Raw genomic sequence first — 20,302 nt, 5'->3', positions numbered from 1 at the left:
AAGTTGATTTGTTCAAAGGCAGATAAAAATGTAGCTGTTGTCTGACAGTGCTGCTCTACAAAACTGGTTACACCTCCTCTTTATCCAATGTTTCCCCCATTCTACCATTAATTTTCAAGTTATCATCATCACAGAGGCCACTCCACTCCAGAAATTACTTCCAAAACATGGACACTTTATTTACAATTCATGGCATATCATGCAACAAAAAAACTGTTGAAAATTTCAAAACTGAGCAATTAAATATACAAAAATAGAACTTTAACAATTCTGTTGCATCAGTTGCCTTACAGAATTATTGCTTCTAAAAAAAAAACTGGTGCTGAAAGGAAGAGATAGAAAGAAGATATTGTTGGATACATGATAAGACGTTTGCTGAGAGAGAGCACTTAATTCAGTGAGCCAGGAGTTTCAAAAGTAAACCAAGCCACGGCTCTTTTCCTTGAGCCTCATTTCATGACGTGCAGTTTGCTGTTGATAGAAAAAAAGCACCAAATGCCTCAGTCTGAGATCATACCCATATGTTGACATATAAATGGGTATAAACTGGTAAATTCCGTCACACAATGATAATCTACAGGTACTAAACTTAGAACAACAGTCGTCCAAGTGTGAAAATACCTCCTCATAGCCTTTTCCATTTACTACGAAGATGTGCCTGCTCTGCGCTTCGAGGAGCCCTTCCTAAATCAATTATGCATACTTTTACGACAATACATGCTCCACATTTCGTGTTTAAAAGGGCGGCAGCAATTTCAGCTGAAAAAAATACCACAAACGCTGTCACGGAATAAACCACATGAGATTGTTAGATGGCAGTTTGAGTGTCTCGCTAACAGTTTTTTTCTGTGAAACAATACCAAATAATAGTATGAATACATACAACAAAAACTGAAAAAACGACACTTCTCAAACAACAGCGCTTTACCATATATATTACAATCATCGTGTTTCAATCTCCAAGCTTGCACTTAAAAACAACCAAAAAAAAAGATCTCAACAGAGGGATGTGCTTCTTTTTTTTTTTCAGGTTTTCCAGTTATGATCAACCATATCAAATTGTTAACTTGTAATGATCAAACTTAAAAATACAAGTAAATGGCCTTTTGAAGGGCTTGTATGGGATGGTCGTGTCAATGAGCTGGAAAGCACTCAGATCGGTGCCACCTCTTTTCATATCTGGCTAGTTAGAGGATCGTTCTCTGTAACAGGCCCAGGAAGAAATTATTTATCGACAAGGGAAGACTTATAAGGGCCAATTTCAAGCGGCCGAACCTTCAAGAACAATCTCATATAAGTGTTTAGTAATAGGCAATAGATAACTTTCTTTCTTGTTTACTATTTCTTGATAATTTTACCATAATCATTTATTACTCTTTTTATATGTATCAAAATATAAGGAGATATGCCAGTTTGAAAAACAGCTCTTTATATGTATCATTATAGTCATACAAACAGAAAATAACAATGCTTGAGCATTATGTTATTGGATTGCACAGGTGAAGCTTAAATTGTTTTTTGCAGCATCAGCTGTTTGTTTGTTTGTGAAAAAGTTGGGACAGACATTTCATCATAATAAAATATAATAACATTAATGGCAAAAATGTGCAGAATTATCAATAGCCTCTTCTTCAAACGTCTAGAGTGGCACACAACCTTTATCCGTCCAAAGTAACCTACTTAGCACTTTGACCCAATAATGTTTGTAATGGAACATTATATGCATGTCACGTGCAGCGCGTAACAACAAGAACAAGTGGGTGAAGCAGGAGTAGAAACCACTAGACTGCAGGGCTCCGATCAGCAGCAACATTGGGCTTGTTTTCTGAATGAAACGGCTGAGCACAGCTGTTCTGACAGCCTTCTGATTGGTTCACGTTGTGAGTAACAAAGTGTGCGGGCTACCTTTTCCACAAAACTAACACAACATGTTAAAGTGAATTGTGTCGCATGCAGCAAAGGTGGCACGGGCCAGCTTGTTCTCAGCCCCGACTAAACTGCAGGGCCTTCTGTCCTGTTAACTGTGACTTTATATGGCTGAAACTTGAGCAAATCACATAAATGATCAACCATAATCGCCATGAAGAAGGCAGTATTTAAACTAGTTAATATACAAGTTAGTAGCCAATCAGAATTTGTTTTTCGGTAACACATGTAAATACAACTTTCACATTCAGTTCTTTTTTTCTTCATAGCATAAATGTGTTACAGTGAATGTCCCAAGACAATGAATGTGGCATGCAAAGATTTTCATCCATTGAAATACAGACAAGACAAGCTGAGCAATAATAAAAAAAAAATAGCCAAATTGTAACAAATACAAATAACTGTAAACTCTTAATAGTGTTAAATTTAAGTGTAAAACCGTCATATTAAAATATAATTAAATTTTGTTGCCTGTATTATTGTTTGTGTGTTTGCATGTGTGTTTTTTTGTGTTTCAGATGTATACCTGAAAATCCGTTCTGGGTTGCGACAAATACAAATCTTCGACCTCAATTCACATTTTTACAAGATAATATTTGTTAGATATTTTTGTATCCACCACTTTGAAATCATTCTTCACTTTCCGCAACATATTGTAAATACGGTTGTCCCTTTAAGATCAACGTTGTTCTTATAAAAATATTAAACTAATAAAAAATAAAATAAAAACACATATTAAGAAACAAATTATGAAAAATTATAATAAAATATTACCTTGCTACTTCCATCACAAGCAATTAAGGTTCAGTCATCATAAAGTGCTTGTCAAAAACAAACAAAAAATAGATTAAAAAAACAAAACAGTTTTTTCATCAACTAGCATTCTGCTGGTGTCCCAATCAATTTGCTTTGGTTGTGAAACAGTCTTGGCTGAGAAGCAAACATCATCTTCTTCTGCATTGTCCGTTTAACAACAACAACAATAGGGCAAGCTCAACAGAGTGTACATTACTAGATGGCACTGACATCCAAGGTATCCAGGTATCAAGAAAGGCAAAGTGAGCAGCCATTGCAAGAGATTAATGGCAGATCAAAACAGCTCTACACCACAGCTCCAGCCTCTCCTTCACTACTCCTTTGATACAGATCAATTGTCCGGCTCCTCTATCCAGATGTCGGGGCAAGTCGTGTGTATTTGAGTTGGCAGTGCACGTGTGTGTATGCATGTTTGTGGATGTGTGTGTGCATCGCTTTGTGCGATTGTGTGCGCCGGCATCTGGGAGGCACATCTTGGAGGGATATATGTGGCTCTGTACCTGTGCGTGTCTGTGAATGTGTGGTTCCTTGTATGTGTGTGTGCTCAGTTTGTGTGGCGATATGGTGTTGGTGGGTGGGCAGGCTGGCAGGGGGCTACACCAGGTTCTCTACCCCAGGAAGGGGCTGTTGTGTGGGGGTGTCGGAGGGGGTGCTGGCCTGCTGGGCCAGCTGCAGCACCAGGGTGTTGCACAGCGGGCACACCTTCCTCACCTCCAGCCACTTGATCAGGCACCTGGATGGAGGCACGCACGCACGCACGCACGCACGCACACACACACACACACACACACACACACACACACACACACACACACACAAGGAAGGAGGGCATGGAGAGTTAGAACAGGGGGTCAGGTTCAAGGTTGGAGAACAAGAAGGGTGAATCTGTAACTCGAGGTTATCTATAGGTTTGTGTGTGTGTGTGTGTGGTATATGCCATCTGTCATTATCCTGTCACATTTTCCCTGAGCTTCCCGTTTAGAGCTCTGCTCCCTAATGTGCAGAGCTAATGAGCCGGTATGCTGTGGTAACCCTAACCCTAATGCAAATCCAGGCCTGGGACACATGTAGGAGAACGACTGTCACTTGTGGTGATGCTGACAGATGGCTCGGGAGCAAGAGGCAGCTACAAGAGGCATAGCCAGAAGCAGCCTGTGTGTTGCCACTTTAATCATTTACTGCTTGTCACTGACTATTTTTGTGGGACCCCAGCCCTGACAAAAATACGATATACAAAGAGAGGCATTAATCAACTCTGTTTGTTGAATGTGCATGAGAATGTATTGCTGATTTGACTGCCACAAAATATTCCGGTGCCGAAAGTGCTTCCATACCGAAATTCCTGCTGTTATTATGTGGGTTGGGGCACAAAGGCACAATGAACAAAAAAGAACAAATACTTTGGTAGGTCGCAGGTATGTTTTTCTGTACGACTGCCCATATATACCCCATTTAATGATGATTGATGCATGCATGAATCAATTGTGCGTGTCCCTGGTTGTGGGGACACGCACAACGACCAAACCTGTTCTACTTACTTTCTGTGAAAGGCATGCTTGCATGGGCAGATGCCTAGCTCATCTCTCTGTTTGAACTCCTCCAGGCACACTGCACAAATCTGTAGAGCAGGAGAGAGTGTGTAGAGAGTGTGTAATAGTGTGTAATAAGTTAATAATTGCTACCAACAAAATGTTGAAGAGTGATGACTTCTATTGTTTCGGTAGTAAATCAATAAAAACAATTTCTTATTGATTTATTTAAAGGTGCTGTAGGTTTGATTTGAGCGTCCTTAAGAGTTAGAGCAGAGAAGAGTAGAGGAGAGTGGGATATTGAAACTAATCAACCAGAAACCTTTTTCCTCTGCTCCCTTTCTCCCTACACTTCTTCTCCATTTAGAGGTGTTGCACTCGTACATCTGTGATTGACAGGCAAGATGCTTCCACAAACAAAACAGAGATAACTAGGAGCGGTCTAAAGTCTGAATTTGCTTAGACAGAGGCAGGGGCAGTCAACTCAAAACTGAGTTGAAAGGTTGATGGGTGAATAGAGTGACACGCTGGTGTAGTACAAAGAGCCAGAGCCTCCCATTGTTGTTGTCAAAAGAGACTAAGTAGCATCGTCTTTTACAAATGACCCCAGGACGGGTGTGGTATCTATTGTAGGCGTTTGAGAAGGCTGTGAATGTCGGTTTTGTCAGGCAATTGGTCATGATATTTGGATATTTTTTATATGATATTTTAAATTTTATCTAATCTAATCTAATGGTCATAATATACGGCATCAGTGCCACAATGCAATATCATCTAAATGTATCTTCCTGCGAACCAGATTCTTATGACGTACGAGTAATGCATAGAGGTTTATTGTGGTTGCAAAGGCAGATGGTCTTCGTAGCACACCCTATACTTAATTAGGGGTATGTTTAATGCACATACATTTTTTAACTTAGTTTGAGAAACTTTTTGCTCAATTAGGTCTTTTGATTTGAGATGCTCTATGTTTTGGGAATGGGGGGGGGGGCAGCAGTTGTCTGTATTACTGTATTAATGAATAATGTCAGATAGCAACCATTATGTGAATATGATTTAGGAAAATCCTAATCTTAACTCGTAGGTAGGACTTACCTCATGCAAATTTAGCTCTTTGACCTTTTCTTTCTGTATAACCTGCAAAGGAAGTGCAGACATGGTCACAGATCAAAAACTTGTTACCTGGATATTTCCTTCGGCAACCCTCCAAGATCTAAGTAGGTATGCAATGTAGAGGAAACCCAAAATAGGGAAAAAAAAATTCCACTTGGTTTCTGAAGCTGTGTCTTTTCACACTTTCAATTCAGAATTTCCCTTGTATCTCATCTAGGCCCCGTCCACACGGAGCTGAAAGGGGCGAAAACAATCCGGTTTCGTTTTATGCGGTTCAGGAATATCTCCGTAAAGAAGGAGTCATTGCGAAACTGCATCGAGCTGTAAAAACGCTGTAGTAAATATTCAAGGCGCTGGTTCTCCACAGAAAAAAGTGGAGCGCATCAAGCCTGCGCGCATACAGCCTGCGCGCTGTATACAGACATTCAGTCCAGAGGAGATTCAACCTTTTAAATTGAGCAGAAATACTTTTTAATGTACAGTTAGTAATTTAATTCATCAAGGAAATTATTTAAAGCTAAAAAAAAATACAGATAAAATTATAAATAAAAAATTCAACACAACTCTGACGTTCCCCAACTGGTGGGGGGCTAATGACATCATCGTTTGCGTTTCAGGCGTCCACACAAATCCTAACACGAAACCACATAAGTCTGGATAGATTTGAAACCACCTACGAGGATGGTTTCAGAAATATGCGGTCTAGGGCACCGGATTCGCCGGCTCCGTCTGGACGGTCGGCCGAAACGCACAAGACTTATGCGGTTTCACCAAAAAATCAGCTACCGCCCTTGAACGTTTGTGTAGCCCCTATGCATTGTTCAGCAGAGAATGTAAGCAACAGAGAATGTAAATTGGTTTTAACAATGACATACGTTGGCAAGGAGACAAAAACCAAATAACATTTGCATATAAGGGACTTAAATAATCACATTTCAAATGTTACTATATAATTTGTTCCAACATTGTTCAGATAAATACTTTGAGTGTGTTTGTTCTTTATCTGCAAATAGATTGTTATTTCCATCAATTGACAAAGAAACAGCTCCAAGTATGTGTGTGTGTGTGTGTGTGTGTGTGTGTGTGTGTGTGTATGTGTGTGTCTTACCTGTTTGTATGCATACAACTCTTTGTGGGCCTGGTGCCGTAATCTAGAAAGAATGAAAGGGAAAAAGATCTCCTGGATTAGAAAGTGATATAAAAATCGTGATCCTATCTGACAAGATATATCCAGAAAGAAGTACTAAAAAGTCACAATTTAATGCACTCGTGGTGCTAGAAACTGAAATGTAAAGCATGAGTTTATCATACAGTTTAAGCTAAATTAATTGTATTTAATACATTTTTTATTACATTTTTCAAGTTTGTTATTTTGGATCACTTTATTTTGTACAGGAAAAACAATATTTGTTCAATATTTGTAATAAACTGGAGAACAGATTTGGGCTGAGCATATAGGAACATCTAATAGATGGCAACTTCGATATTTCAAGGAAAAAATGTTTTAGCTGTTATGCAGTTTGTATATACATCATATATTCAATTGATGCATTACATTATTTTAACATTATAACAATTAAATATATAGTGATGAAATGAATGGATGAAGAAATCTCTTGAAATTCTCAGCCAATCAACATGGAGTAGTCCATCAACAACTAAGGAAACAATATATTATTGCTCTGACAGAAATGGTTTTGATGAATAAAATATTGCCAATGGTAGTCATTGAGACTACATTGGTTTGTTAGAGTAAGAGTATTCTGCAACAAATGACAAACTACATTATAGAATATTATCAATAAGTTACTATTTCATCCAGTTTGTTTGAGTAACTTTAGACTGACCATTTGTTCTTCAACTCATACATGCAAGCATTTCACATTTTGTAATTGATTTTAAGTTACAAAGCGTCATTAATAACGTACACCTTTTAGCAGTGGACACCATACCACATATATACCCCAGGTACCAACAATGATTACAAATTTGTTACTTTCATCTACAACATTGTTGAGGTTTTTTTTTTATCTACTAAGCAGTCAAACTTAAAAAAATATTCTGCAGTGCATTTAGCATGTGGTTTTTGTGTTGTCAAGGAAACATGATTTGAAAGTTCTATTTGACCGTGTTGTTAATGCTGGATTTGTAGAGCATTGATTTGGACCTGTTTAAAGGCAGATCACCAATACAGGTCCAAATCAATGCTCTACGAGGTGTTCCATTATTGAAGAAGGCATATCAGCATTAACGCTGTGGTAAAAATAAAATCTAAACTCATCATTCACGGAAAAAGGACATAGATCAATTAAAGCACACAATTAAAACATGGCAAAAAACATGAATTTTAGGGCGTATTCACACCAGTAAAGTCCTTAGTTCGATCTCTTTGGTCCGGACCAAAACGCAATGTTTATTTTTTGGTTTGGTGCGGTTCCTTTTCACATTGCAATTTATCGCAACAGTCCGAGAATCTGTCAACAATGCACGTGTGTGCATAGATCGTTCAATCATTGGACGGTCGGGGGCAGGGTAACGCATAAAAAAATGTAAACGAACTATGGAGATTCAGCGTGCTACCCTCGTTGTGCTTATACTGATTGGTTTCATACAGTTACAAACATTTGCAGTACTTTTGGAGCATCAGAGGCGTTTGGCACAACGTCGATTTTATGATGTTATGCTATCCGTGGACCGCTCGAACGCCTTCTCACCCATCCTTGTACTGAATGTATTAAATGCATCGGAATTTTGTTCTCCAACATACTTTAAATGTTGGCGTCTGCTCAAATATCCAAAAGACATTTTGTCTCCTCTTCGCTCCATGCTGAGCCACGACTCATTTTTAATGGGTCTGATAACGTGACGTTGATCTTTGAATTAACCGCGCTAATCAAACAATATAAATGAATAAACAAGCAGCAATGGGAGTCTGTTGCGTCCAATAAGGCATATTATTTTTAGAACTGGGTCGGACCGAGCGCGGTCGCGTTCAGATCTCAAGCGAACCACACCAGGGTTCGTTTGGAAGCGAACAAAGACCACCTCTGGGGCTGGGTCTCGGACCGGCTGTTTGGGCCACACCAGAGTTCAATGGTTTGTATTCACACCAGCCCAAAAGGTCCGCACCGGCGATTTTTTTGGTTTGGTTCGAACCAAACAAGGCAGGTGTGAATACGCCCTTAGTTACTAATGTAACCTGGACAGGCTGGTAAACTGAAAATCTATCAGCCACACGAAGTGAAATATACACGTGTGAACCTTTCGCTCAGGCAAGAACTATTGACAACAAACAACAACCACCACAACAAATAACAATAGCAAACAAGAGAGAGAATGGAAGAGTCTGGACACAGAGCGAGAAAAAAAGATGGCGTAAATGTTTGAGCAGGGAAGGTTGTAAGGGGAGCACAGTGTGAGCAGGAGAGATAAGAGATTCGTAGTCATATGAGATTTACCTCCATAACAAGTAACCTTAACCTCTCGCTGCAGTGTGAGAGGAATCTGCAAAACAGGCAGCACACACTAGCAGAGGTACTGACATTCTGAAAGACACCAGCATGTAATGGGGCACATGGTGGCATAGGGTCGTGGTCAGTGGGGGTCAAAGGGGGAGAGATCATGACTTGATTTGTTTGGTATTGAACAGTTTTAATAAAGACCAGTTGGGCTTCCCTTTGACCATGCTATAACTAATGTACGAATCAGTTCTTAGAAACTATGTATTTTTAAGAATTTGAGTACCATCCATTTAATATAATGTAATATTATATCATATAAAATAATATAATTTAAGACGAAGTAGGTTGAATTTCCATCCGGGCACATTGCGTTCAGGGTCATGGTGCTGGTGTCTCCTTTCAACCTCATAGCCTTAGGTGTCTTGAGGCTTAAGTGGTTTGCTTTCACATTCATGTCAACCAGTTTATCTTTCACATTCATGTGAATCATATATCATTTAGGAATGTTATTTCTTCCTGTGTGAACATTATATCTTTAACCTTTCGGTTTATGGCTAACAACAGTGCGCGATTATTCATCCTTTGAGTCAGGCTTGTAATATTCCATTATTGTCTTTGTTTACTTTTGAATGAATGGGAATATACTTCACTCAAGACACTTATGCTGCGAAGCATGGTTTTGCGTTGATATTCACGGCTATTATAGCCTTGCACCATAGTGAGTCACAACTCACATCATTCTACCTACATAAGTCACTCACACAAATCTGGCTACGCAAAAGCTTCTATTCCGGTCAGTGCAACAATTTAGCATGTTAAACACTTGAAACAGCACGTATATTACAGTCTGAAATTAATATTAATGTATAATTATATTTCAGATACCAGCGATTAGAATTTAGATTAAACTGCTTTTGTATGACATTTGACAACAATGCTCTTTAATGTGTATCAGTTTAAGCACTTATTAATAACACATTTATCGAGATGATCTACTACTCTTCTTTGAGTGACTTGGTAAATTGATTAAATACATGTGAAGTAAAAAATAAACCCTCACCTGGGTGAATTAATTTATCCCTATCTCGATCATTTAATCTATGATGATAATAATAATATTAATATTATTTACCTATACTTTAGCACCTACCTCAAAATACGATGTCATCAAGAGTTAATTTGGGACACTGGTGGTGTACTTTAAACAATATTCAGTAAAACAAGTTTGCTTCTTTGACAAATTAAACAGTACTTTTATTGTTCTCTTTTCTTTCAGATGGTTAGATCAGAAAGTATTTTCTCCAAAGTAGACATTTGAGAGTTTTTTATTCGTCACCCGAATCAAAGGGCGGCTGCGGTGCCTTCTGAGGAAGGAATGCATTGTTTCAGAGGCATATCACCCAGCTATGACTGTCATCAAATCTGTTCATGGGAAAATACAAAGCCTGAAATACTGGTATGAAGCTTGATTTTATAGGTATGCCTCTTGGCTTGCACCCAGATCTATTTTAAGCACATTTCAAGTTTCACATTTTAAGTGATCTTAGGCTATATGCCGTTCCAACTCAAGATGGAATGGCATATGGTCAATATGTATATTGACATTTTGTATATTTATTCAAAATGATGTTGGCCTCAAGGAAACAATAAGTGCTGTTTATCACACATTTTGTCCCAAACAGCCGAGGAGTATTCATTAAGTAAGGAGCCATGCAAGCACTTCAAAATGATTTAGCGTGCCCGATATGAATGCAGGATATATGCATGGATGGCTCTCTGCACAAGACAATTAAAATGCTCAGAATTAATTAAGGCTGGTCATGTTCTCCATTTCTGAGCACATTTAATCAACACAATCATTTACACAAAAGAAGGTATGTCACTTTTTGGCCAAGAAGCCTAAAACATGAATGAAAAATGAAAAACTTATCCAGTCTTAATGAGCTTGAAGAGAAGGCAGTGGAGCCATTTCTGGAGCTTACCTTATCAGGTAGCAGCAGAAGAGCAGGCTGAGGATGAAGACGAATATAGCCGTCCCAAACACAACAATGTAAATATTGAGAGGAAGGTTCTGGAACCCTATGTTTGGCATCCTGAAAGTGTGGTGCTTGAAATCGGTACTCATGGATAGTCTGTATGGAGGGAGAGATAGAGGATGTGGGAGAGGATGAGGGAGAGGATGATGAAGAGGGCGGGAGAGTGAGATGAGGAGAGATGAGAAAGGTGAGAAATTATTTGTTTGATTGAAAAATAAATTGTACATGAATATAATTTAGCCTACCTTCAGGCGAGCGATTAAGCCCACCAAGAATGATCCAGAAAATAAATATAAAGCACCCAAAAAATTATAATAATAAGGTTATGATGGTAATCACACAGTAATCAGTTAAATTGTTAAACAGCTCAACTCTTCCTACTTTTTAGTAGGGAGCCTTGAAACAGTAAGTTACAGCATCTAGATTTGTGCTTTTATGAGGGGTTCCCACCCGCTCACTGAACAACGCTGAATAGGCATGACCAGACATGTCTTCAGGCTAACCAGAGGATGGCTGTCCAATGCAGATGAATGTGGTCCCTTGGGGTTTAATGAAGCCAAATTATACATTCACACTATTTCAAAAAGTCAATGGATTCTTGTTGTAATGCCTTGGATGTGTTTCTGTGGGAGGTTGAACATGGAAGGCATGCACTAATCTACCAGATAAAGACAATACTTGTGCGCAAAATAATATATCACGGGGTGTAGGCATATTTATGTTGACTTTATTCCTGGTAAGCAGGTCTCCAAAAGGTTTGGTATAACTTCCCCCAAAGGGGGCGCTACAAATCACTGTCAAAGTTAAATGCTGAAAGCCTTTACCCTGGCTCGTATTGAATGTATTTTTCTGAATATAACTCCTTGTCTCGATCCCATCATAGCGAACACTTAGGACACAGTGAAACACATTTAAAGAGGACTTGAAGTGAAGCCAAAAAACTGAGTTCTAGGGTTGCTAGATTGTTGAACGCGTGAAGATCGTTCATCCTTCATGATGAAATCTTGTTTGTAATATGATCTTGATCGTGTATATCACATGATGTTTCTCTACAACAATGAAAGGCACCAGAGTTCACATGTTTCTTATTAAGGGTGTAGTATTTTTAAAGGTAATTCATAAAAAGATAAGATGCCAGTCATGCCACAGTTCAAGACTTCCTGCTTCTACATTTTCCCTTAATCCTCAACCCCCCCCCCCCCCCCCCCCCCCCCACCCCCCACTCCATGCTGTTACGTAACAGAGCCATGTGCAGAGCAACAACAGATACCCCCGTCCCCCTTGCGGGAACCAATCAGGACCTTCCCTCAGGCAGTTCCCCTCTGAAGAGGTAAATAAGAGATCACATGTATACACCATGAATATTTAAACACAAGGTAGACGTTTCCTTTGGAGCTGGCTAATAAAATCCATTCCAATCTCATTGAAAACAATTGGCTGGAATGGAACTAGTTTGTATATGGCTGGACTATTATTGCCTTAGTGGACAGATGTAATTAGTGGTAATATACAGGAATATATGGCTCTGTGCTGCACCCAAGTTTATAATAAGTTAAGAGACTGTTAAGTTAAGAGTAGCTATTTAGGGTTCTGTTGTGGGTTTATTTTTGAAAAATTTGTTTAATTAAAATGATTTAAATACTATAAAGATACAATGTGATGACAAATGAATCCCATTATATTGGATGTATACCTGGTGTAAGTTTGTAAGTGATCAAATAAAATATTGAATTTAAAACAAATTCAGGTGGGTCAAATATAAGGCAATCTATTTCATCCAAATGTTATGGAGACTCCAGCAGTATATGTACATTAGCCAAGACAAAACAGAACTTCATTTTAAAAAACTCACTGAAGTTGAAAGGATCTATTTTAAATTGGCTACATAGAAACCTCTACCAACTATTCAAGGAGAGAAATAGGCCTACGCCAACGCCAATACACCAAAACACGGCAACAGAAATAGACACAGTTTGAGCATGGTCTTAAAAAAGATTAACTTCCTCAACAAAAAGAATACCTTCAAATTATCCATAACCGTTATTCTTACGGTCATATAAACCGTGCCATAAGAAACGGGATGTTTACGATTACACATATGTGTTTATTGATTTTCTGATTGTTCCCTTTGCAATGATTAGCCTTGAACATGACCTCGATGAATGAAAAGACAATACAGACGTCACACCAACAAACTCACACACTCTCAAGTGAATGACCTCTTCGAGAACCCATGAGCGACGATACCCCCTGTGCAACAACTACTAAGAAAACACATGATGATGACCGAACAAGGACCTTTCAACCAAAACAACATCTCTTATGAGTTGCGCTTAACCAATACTCAATCGCGGGGGCGGCTACTGACACTTGAATACAAAAATGACTGACATGGAGCTTAAAGGAGCCTATCATTTATTTAAGCATGACAAATAACTGCACTGAGGTTTGTATGGACACAAGCCAGGCACAGCGATCCATTACCTGAAGGAACGTCACAACAGGGCCACAGCCTGACTCACAGATGGCCTATTAACCCGAGCCACAGAGAAAACAAAACATTCCTTATAGTATCATAAACGCGTTACACATAACGTATATGCTTATATTGGAATCAGACAGATTATGGACCATACTGGAGGTAATGCTTTGGTCTTAAAGGGCCCCTATTATATCACCAGGTGTGAGTGTGATTAGCCGTTAGAAAATCGGCCCTGTGCCTTGATGCCATCATAAGTGAGTGTCAACCTAGATGCATGATGGATAGATAAGAAAAATTAATATTCCGCCGGTTAGGCTAGTGTACTGATCTATTCAGCATACATCTAGGTGGAAACACCCACTTGTGACGTCACTGAGGCACAGGAAAAGGCATACTTTTAAACGGCTTGTAATGGCTAATCACACTCATACCGGTTGGTACAATAAAGTTGGTTTCACACCGCCACGCGACAACTCGCCGCCTCCATTCATTTCAATGAGGGAAGGGCAGCAGAGGGGAGGCGCACAGATATTGCCCTACCTCTCAGCTTTCCTTGTGTTGAAACGCTTTTGAAAACGCCTGGCCCTTCACACCGCCGTGCTGAACCCTCCGGCAGTGAGGCGGTTATCAGGGTGGTTGCCGCCCGGCTGTGTGCAAGCACCTTAAGGGCCCTTTAAAACTGTGTGAGATATCCACTAGTGCTCTCGGTCAGCCAGCAGCTTTACTTCACATATGAAACACTATTGCCTCGGCCTATTCGTTTAATATCAACAAATTTTGCTTTTGTTTCAATGTCATATACAACTAGAAAATGCCCTAAAGAAAATGCTGGGAATTCTGCAGTGTTTAATAAAATGACACAGTTTGAGACGTTAGACGATAGCTGCTGAACCCTAGTGAAAAGATTTAAAAAGTGTTCCAAAGTTTTAAGTCTGAACGGAGTAATCGTAACAATGTAAAATTCCAAACCATTTAAAAAATGTGCAAATAATTCAGAAGTATAAGACTTAAAAATAGCTAAGTTTGAACAAAGTGGAACGTCTGAATGAACTGTAACAACAAGGGTAAATATATGTGAAACAAGGTATAAGATGTTTAAGAAATATACAATAGCTGAACTAAATGTGTAAAGGTTGAATGTAATGCTGTGGTTTAGTTGCCGTCACCATGACCTCACAGGGCAGCTACCGGCTTAGTCACCAACACCCCCACACCACCATGGACACTCATTTACTACTTTCCATCCAACATTCTAACAATATGCTGGCATTGTGGCACTCATTGCCCTCCTAACCATCCTGCCTTCCTTCCCAAAGTGTTTGCCCCGGATAATTAAGAGTTTTTCCTTCCTCTTCGGGGGGGCTAGGCGGGGTTTCACAGAATGGGGCCTCGAAGCAGTTTGAGACTAAGGGCTATATTAATAACATTGAATGACTTACTATACAATAACAGCAACAACAACAACAATTGCTCCTACTAACAATTACTTGTTGTTGTGTTGTAATTAAAGTCTTTGTTGGTCTGTCAAAACAATGGATTTGATTAAATGGATTCAAGTAAGAATATGTCTTCAAGAGGTATCGACTTTGTATGGATTAGTTATCGTTTTTGGTTAAAGTGTAAAGCATAATGAGTTTATTAGAGTTATTATTAGAGTTTATTATTAAAAATTAGATTAGCTTAACCAAAGTGATACAGTCTAAACACATTTTAAATGGTGGTTATTAAGGAGAGCAATGAAATATTGATTAAATTATTGCTAATAAACCAAACAAAACAAAAACCACTAAATGTTTGCACATTACCTTACATTATTTTTGATTGCAAACTTCTTTTGCAAAATCCCAACCACTAAAAACCGAAAAAGAAACACAAATAAACTGTTCTACGGTTTCTATCCAAGTCTGTGAATTTCTTAATATTTCTTGACTGGGCCAAAAGAGGAGGCCTCAAAGAAAAGCTCATGTCCCTCCCTGACTCCCTAATTTTTGGGCTTTTGACGTACCCCCTGACTCACTGGTAACTGGACAAGGACAGTACACAGTAACACAAGCTGTAGCAAACAAGGAATGACACTGGCAGCTGTCACAAGCAACAGGCTCCTGTCCCGTACTAGTGGCACTCTGGGTGCAGGGCTCTTTACTCTGTCACCTCCAGCCCCCAAAGATAAGAAGGGAATGTAGCTATCGTTTAACTCAATTAGCTTCAGTTCAGTTCAGTCCCGTCACTTCAGTAAAAAAAAAAGCATAGCCACAAAATGTCAAGCAATGTCTAAAAAGAAGAAAACTAGGCATTTGCTCCAATCGGAAAACCAATATCATGGCTTAGCTCATCCTCCGGCAATCATAGTCCTTATGTTCACAACATTGCAACTCTAACGAAATGCGTTCGTTGATGTGTGACATGCATAACACTGGTCTAACGTTAATAGATTACATACACTATCTGGAAAAAAGTGGTTAGTAACAGAGACAGGTCAGATAAAAAGTTCTTGAAAAGAGTATTAATTTCAAAATGTGTCTATCATAAAAATGAAAAGATTGCAGGTCAAGTTACGTGGTTTTAAGTAATAGGACCCACCGGGAATAGGGTCATTGCTGCTAAATAAAAACTGCTCTCATGTGGGGGTAATTCTCTCGTGTGCAAAACAACCATACATTCTCTGAACAGCAAACATTAAAGATTAAAAAAGCACTTGGTTGCTTATCATCACGTAATAGCACATTTCACACCCTGTCTAACTCCTCCTCTCATTTTCTTTTACCACAGTAAAAATACTTTCATTTGTTTGGTCAAATTAAGCAGCATTGACATTTAATCCAACAGTTTGTGTTTGTAAGCCTGTCCTAGTCCAGCATTTCCCCATTTGATGAGTTTATTTGTCCAGTCTGCACAGAGGAGAGGCAATACATTCACATTTGACTTTGTGATCTTAAGTATAAGACACAGAACTCGTATAATGCAAAAAAGCAGTCGACTGCACAAATGCATTGATCGCTGCTGCTTTAGCTGGCTCTCATGTGTAAATAAATCATTTAAGCTGGGGATAAAGCTAAAGGTCAAGGTCTAATTTGGAACCTTTTGTTTGACCTACCATGCAAGCCTTCATGTCCCACCACACTCTTTAATATTGCTGGATCATCAGGTGTAGGTTTAACCCCTGCCCTTGTGTAAAGTCAGAAGATACATTGTACTTGCAATAGTTTTACAATTTGGGTACAATTTGGTTTTGAATTATTAAATACCCAGACGATTTGAGTCACTAAGCTATATGTCTTAGTGCTCACTAACTATTTCTTAGTACTCACTAATATTTGCTCTGCAAATATTATCTATCTTTTGAGCATATTTTATCACCAATTCATTTTCACATAATGATAATAAATCTCACTCCAGAGGAGCTATCTTCTTACAGACAGTTTTTTTTTTAAACATCAGTCTGTGGTCCTCTAATGAGTTAAGGGCTAGGGTTAAGGAAAATGGTTAAACTTACATTTCGAATCCCAAATAAAAGGCCGTCTGGTGTCTAGGACTGTCGGCAACCAGCACACTTTGAGGGGGTAAACAATGAAATGTGCTCACTGGAGAACCCATAAACATGGCTTAACAACATCGTAGCTTTGCATGTTGCCTACAACGAGTGCCCGTGACCCTTAAAAAAATTAACCAGTTTCTCCCACACTGCTCAAACAACACATCAGCACTTTTGTGCGGAATACAATGAATATTGTCCGCGTGTTGTTGTGGCATAGGTGTGCTGTCTCCCACTAGCGGTTGTGTGGACGCAGCATAGACAATATCTAAGGGGCATAATAACACATGGATGCAAAAAAACAACCTCAGCTGCTTTAGTAGCATACTGTGTAATAATGGATAACATCATCTCGATAAATATATATACCTGATCATCAGTTAAGTGACGTGGTTAAATACCCCTTTAATTATGATAAGGAAAATACGTGGCTTTTATACTTTCGGTTACATTGCACAACAACGGTTTAGGATCGAGGTGAAGTTTGTTTCGTAATGGATGTTTAACGTTCAGTGGAAATCTGTTTTTCTATTTAAAGTAACGTTAACGTACCGTTACCTTATGAATTACTAACGTGTGAGAATATTGCTGAATCGTTTTTTAATCGGGAGGAGGATGGAGAACAACAGACATAACTTGACAGGCCTACTTGTATAAATGCACAAAACGGATGGCTTTTCTATGTAATCAACTGAAAGGTCCCGAAGCCATTTAATGCTTGCCACTAACATCTTAACTAAAATGCATCGTTTAGCGAGGAACGAGTCGGGAGCACAGTGTGTGTTTGAGTGTGTGTGTTGGGCGAGACTCCACCAAGCTAATTTCGTCCCGCGTATGATCGTTATTCTAACACTCACTCCACTCACCAACAATTCCTTTGGACCTCCACGATATTCCTCCTCGCTGTGTTCCTTCTGCTGACAGGCGTAGGGGCGACCGAATCAGCCGAACATCAGATGATAATAGAAAGCTACCGCTAATCGACACGGAGAAGCAGACGAGCAGCTCAGCTCCTGCACACACACCACATCCCGAACGTTACTATTGCTTTCTCTTGTGAGGAGATGAACACGGACGAAAGATGGGCGGCGTAAAATGCAAGGCAAATTATAGGAATAACACACCATCTATAAATGTCGCGTGTTTTCCATGCCGTGGCCGCTGAGAGAGAGTGGGTGGGGTGTGTGTGTCTGTGTTTGCGTGTGTGTATGTGTGTGTGTGTGTGTGTGTGTGTGTGGGGGGGGGGGGGGGGGGTAATCTCGACGGTCCGCACGTAATTCTCTCTAGATCCCTCCTTCCGTTTTATCATCGTGGAGCCCCGCAGACAGCGATTCCGCCGAAGGCACATGAGCCCGGCAGGAGGAGTGGCAGGAGGAGTGGAAGGAGTAAATTCAAAGCGATGGGGAACGGGGTTTACGTGCGTCTTTATACGAAACGTTATAAGTTGTTTAGTAAAGTTGTCTGAGTGATAAAAAGGGACAATCTTGGAATCAATTTTGTCTAGCTCTATATTAACCCAGCATGTGCAAAGAAACGTGGCAACTACACTTTATTGCTTTAGTTTAATAGTTTCCTCATCTTGTCGAGAAAAGGGGAGGCAGGATGGATGCTGTACCAGACGGAGCTGGCATGCTCGTGATAACGGGCCACGTCGTGGCAGACACCGACACAGTGCAGGATACAAAATTACCATGTGGCAATCACATGTAAATTTGAAGACATTGTGTAGTGAAACTGGAAGAAAGAACTTGTTAAAGTACTTAAAGCGGACTCTGATCGGCCTGAAATGGTCGCTGGTGAGGACCCTCAGAAGGGCAAAAACAATCTGCTCACCCATCGGTAATTTTCCATCAACTTGGTCAATGGCGTGGCCTACAGAGGGGGCCAAACACCATTTAAAGTACGGTACTTTTGAACCCACGAAAGTGAAAGTAAACCGTTAGCTTGTTAATTAATTTATGAGGAAGAGGATTAGGATAGGATATAGGATATTATAGGATATTCTTTTTAGTTTAAAATCTGAATTCTGTGTATAAAGTTCGAATTCTGAGAATAAAGTGAGAGTTCTGAGAAAAAAGTCAGAATTCTGAGATTTAAGTCAGAATTCGGACTTTAAACTCACAATGTCACATCAAATATGGCCATAATCCTCTTCGTCTACGGGACGTCTCGAACAAGCAACAACTCCCTTACATCCGACTTCCTCATTCAGCTCGTGGTTCCTGTCCTGTATGTCGCCTGCACTCTAGGTTTGGTCATCTTACTCTGCCAAAAATAAGTATGTCTTGCACCAGGAACTCTTCAAACGTTCCCATTAATGCAACAGCAGAGAGGCCTTGGTTAAATGTTTACTTCCTTGTCCACTATTAAGTAACTTGTTAAAGAATGTTCTGTTTGAAAAATCGTATTAATGAGTAATTCTCTAAAATGATTCAGTGTCCCACATCGCAATTGACAAAGCTTGGCTCACTACCTCTCTCTCTATTTTCTAAAGGTCTCGCCTCACATATGTTCCCTTACGTGGTTCATTCAGATATAACTTTGGAAACTGAAGCTGTGTCTTTTTTACGAAATTCTTATAAACGGCTTCCATCTCTGCATAACAATGACTTTTAATGTTGCTTTGAAAGACAACAGGCCTGTCACCATCCCCCGTTACACCTCCCACCGGCTCCAGCCCATCAGCTTCGACCCCCCCCCCCCCCCCCCCCCCCACACCCCTGCAGGGCAGCCAGGCCAGACTTGTCTCTCTAACCGCCCGAAGCACTTTGCCCATCAGCTGTCACAGACACACACATCTTCATCATCTCACTGGAGACATGCCAGGAACCAGCATACTGCAAAAAAAATCATCCTCCATAATGCCAAGCACCACAGGATATAACGTCTACAGGCACGTCTCCCTGACCTGTGGTAATTAGTCATATGAGCACCTTGTGCTGTCCCAACTCATAATCTTCCGGATGCTCTCCTGGACCCCCTGCAGTTGGGCTACATAGCCAACATGTAGGCCGGCAGTAAGCATGGCCCTCCACTGAATCCTCCTGCACCTGGTCTCCGCAGGAACCTACACCTAGGGTATTTTTGTGGATTCTAGCTCGGCCTTCACCACCATCAATCTTTTCTATGGGACAAGCTCTGAGTGTGCCCGACTCCACCTGCAGATGGACCACTGACTTCCTATATGACCGGATGCCACACATGAAGCTAGGAAACACGTCTCTCCGGGACGACCGGCGCAGATTCACCTCAAGGCTTTACTCTTTCCCTTCTGCTCTTCTCACTGTGTACCAACAGCTGCACCTCCAGTCACCAGTCTGTCAACCTCCTGAAGGTCATGGCAACACCGCCCTCATCGGCTCATCTCTGCTGGAGATGAGTTTGCCTTCATTGGGAGATTTACCATC

At 40.1% G+C, this 20,302-nt stretch overlaps 1 protein-coding gene across 1 annotated transcript; it reads right to left on the bottom strand.

The window, feature by feature from the left end:
* Positions 1 to 307: 307 nt before the first annotated feature.
* Positions 308 to 18,038, bottom strand: rnf24 (ring finger protein 24). Its single transcript, XM_079758526.1, has 6 exons — positions 17,762 to 18,038; positions 10,828 to 10,977; positions 6,493 to 6,535; positions 5,367 to 5,408; positions 4,281 to 4,360; positions 308 to 3,475 (listed from the first exon to the last, which is right to left on the bottom strand). The coding sequence occupies exons 2-6, from the start codon at positions 10,968 to 10,970 to the stop codon at positions 3,337 to 3,339; spliced, it is 447 nt and encodes a 148-aa protein (XP_079614652.1). The 5' UTR covers positions 10,971 to 10,977; positions 17,762 to 18,038; the 3' UTR covers positions 308 to 3,336.
* Positions 18,039 to 20,302: the final 2,264 nt, after the last annotated feature.

The sequence above is a fragment of the Pollachius pollachius genome (assembly GCF_949987615.1).
Source record: "Pollachius pollachius genome assembly, chromosome: 2".
Classification (NCBI taxonomy): Eukaryota; Metazoa; Chordata; class Actinopteri; order Gadiformes; family Gadidae; genus Pollachius; species Pollachius pollachius.
This window is presented reverse-complemented; position numbering and strand designations above follow the sequence as displayed.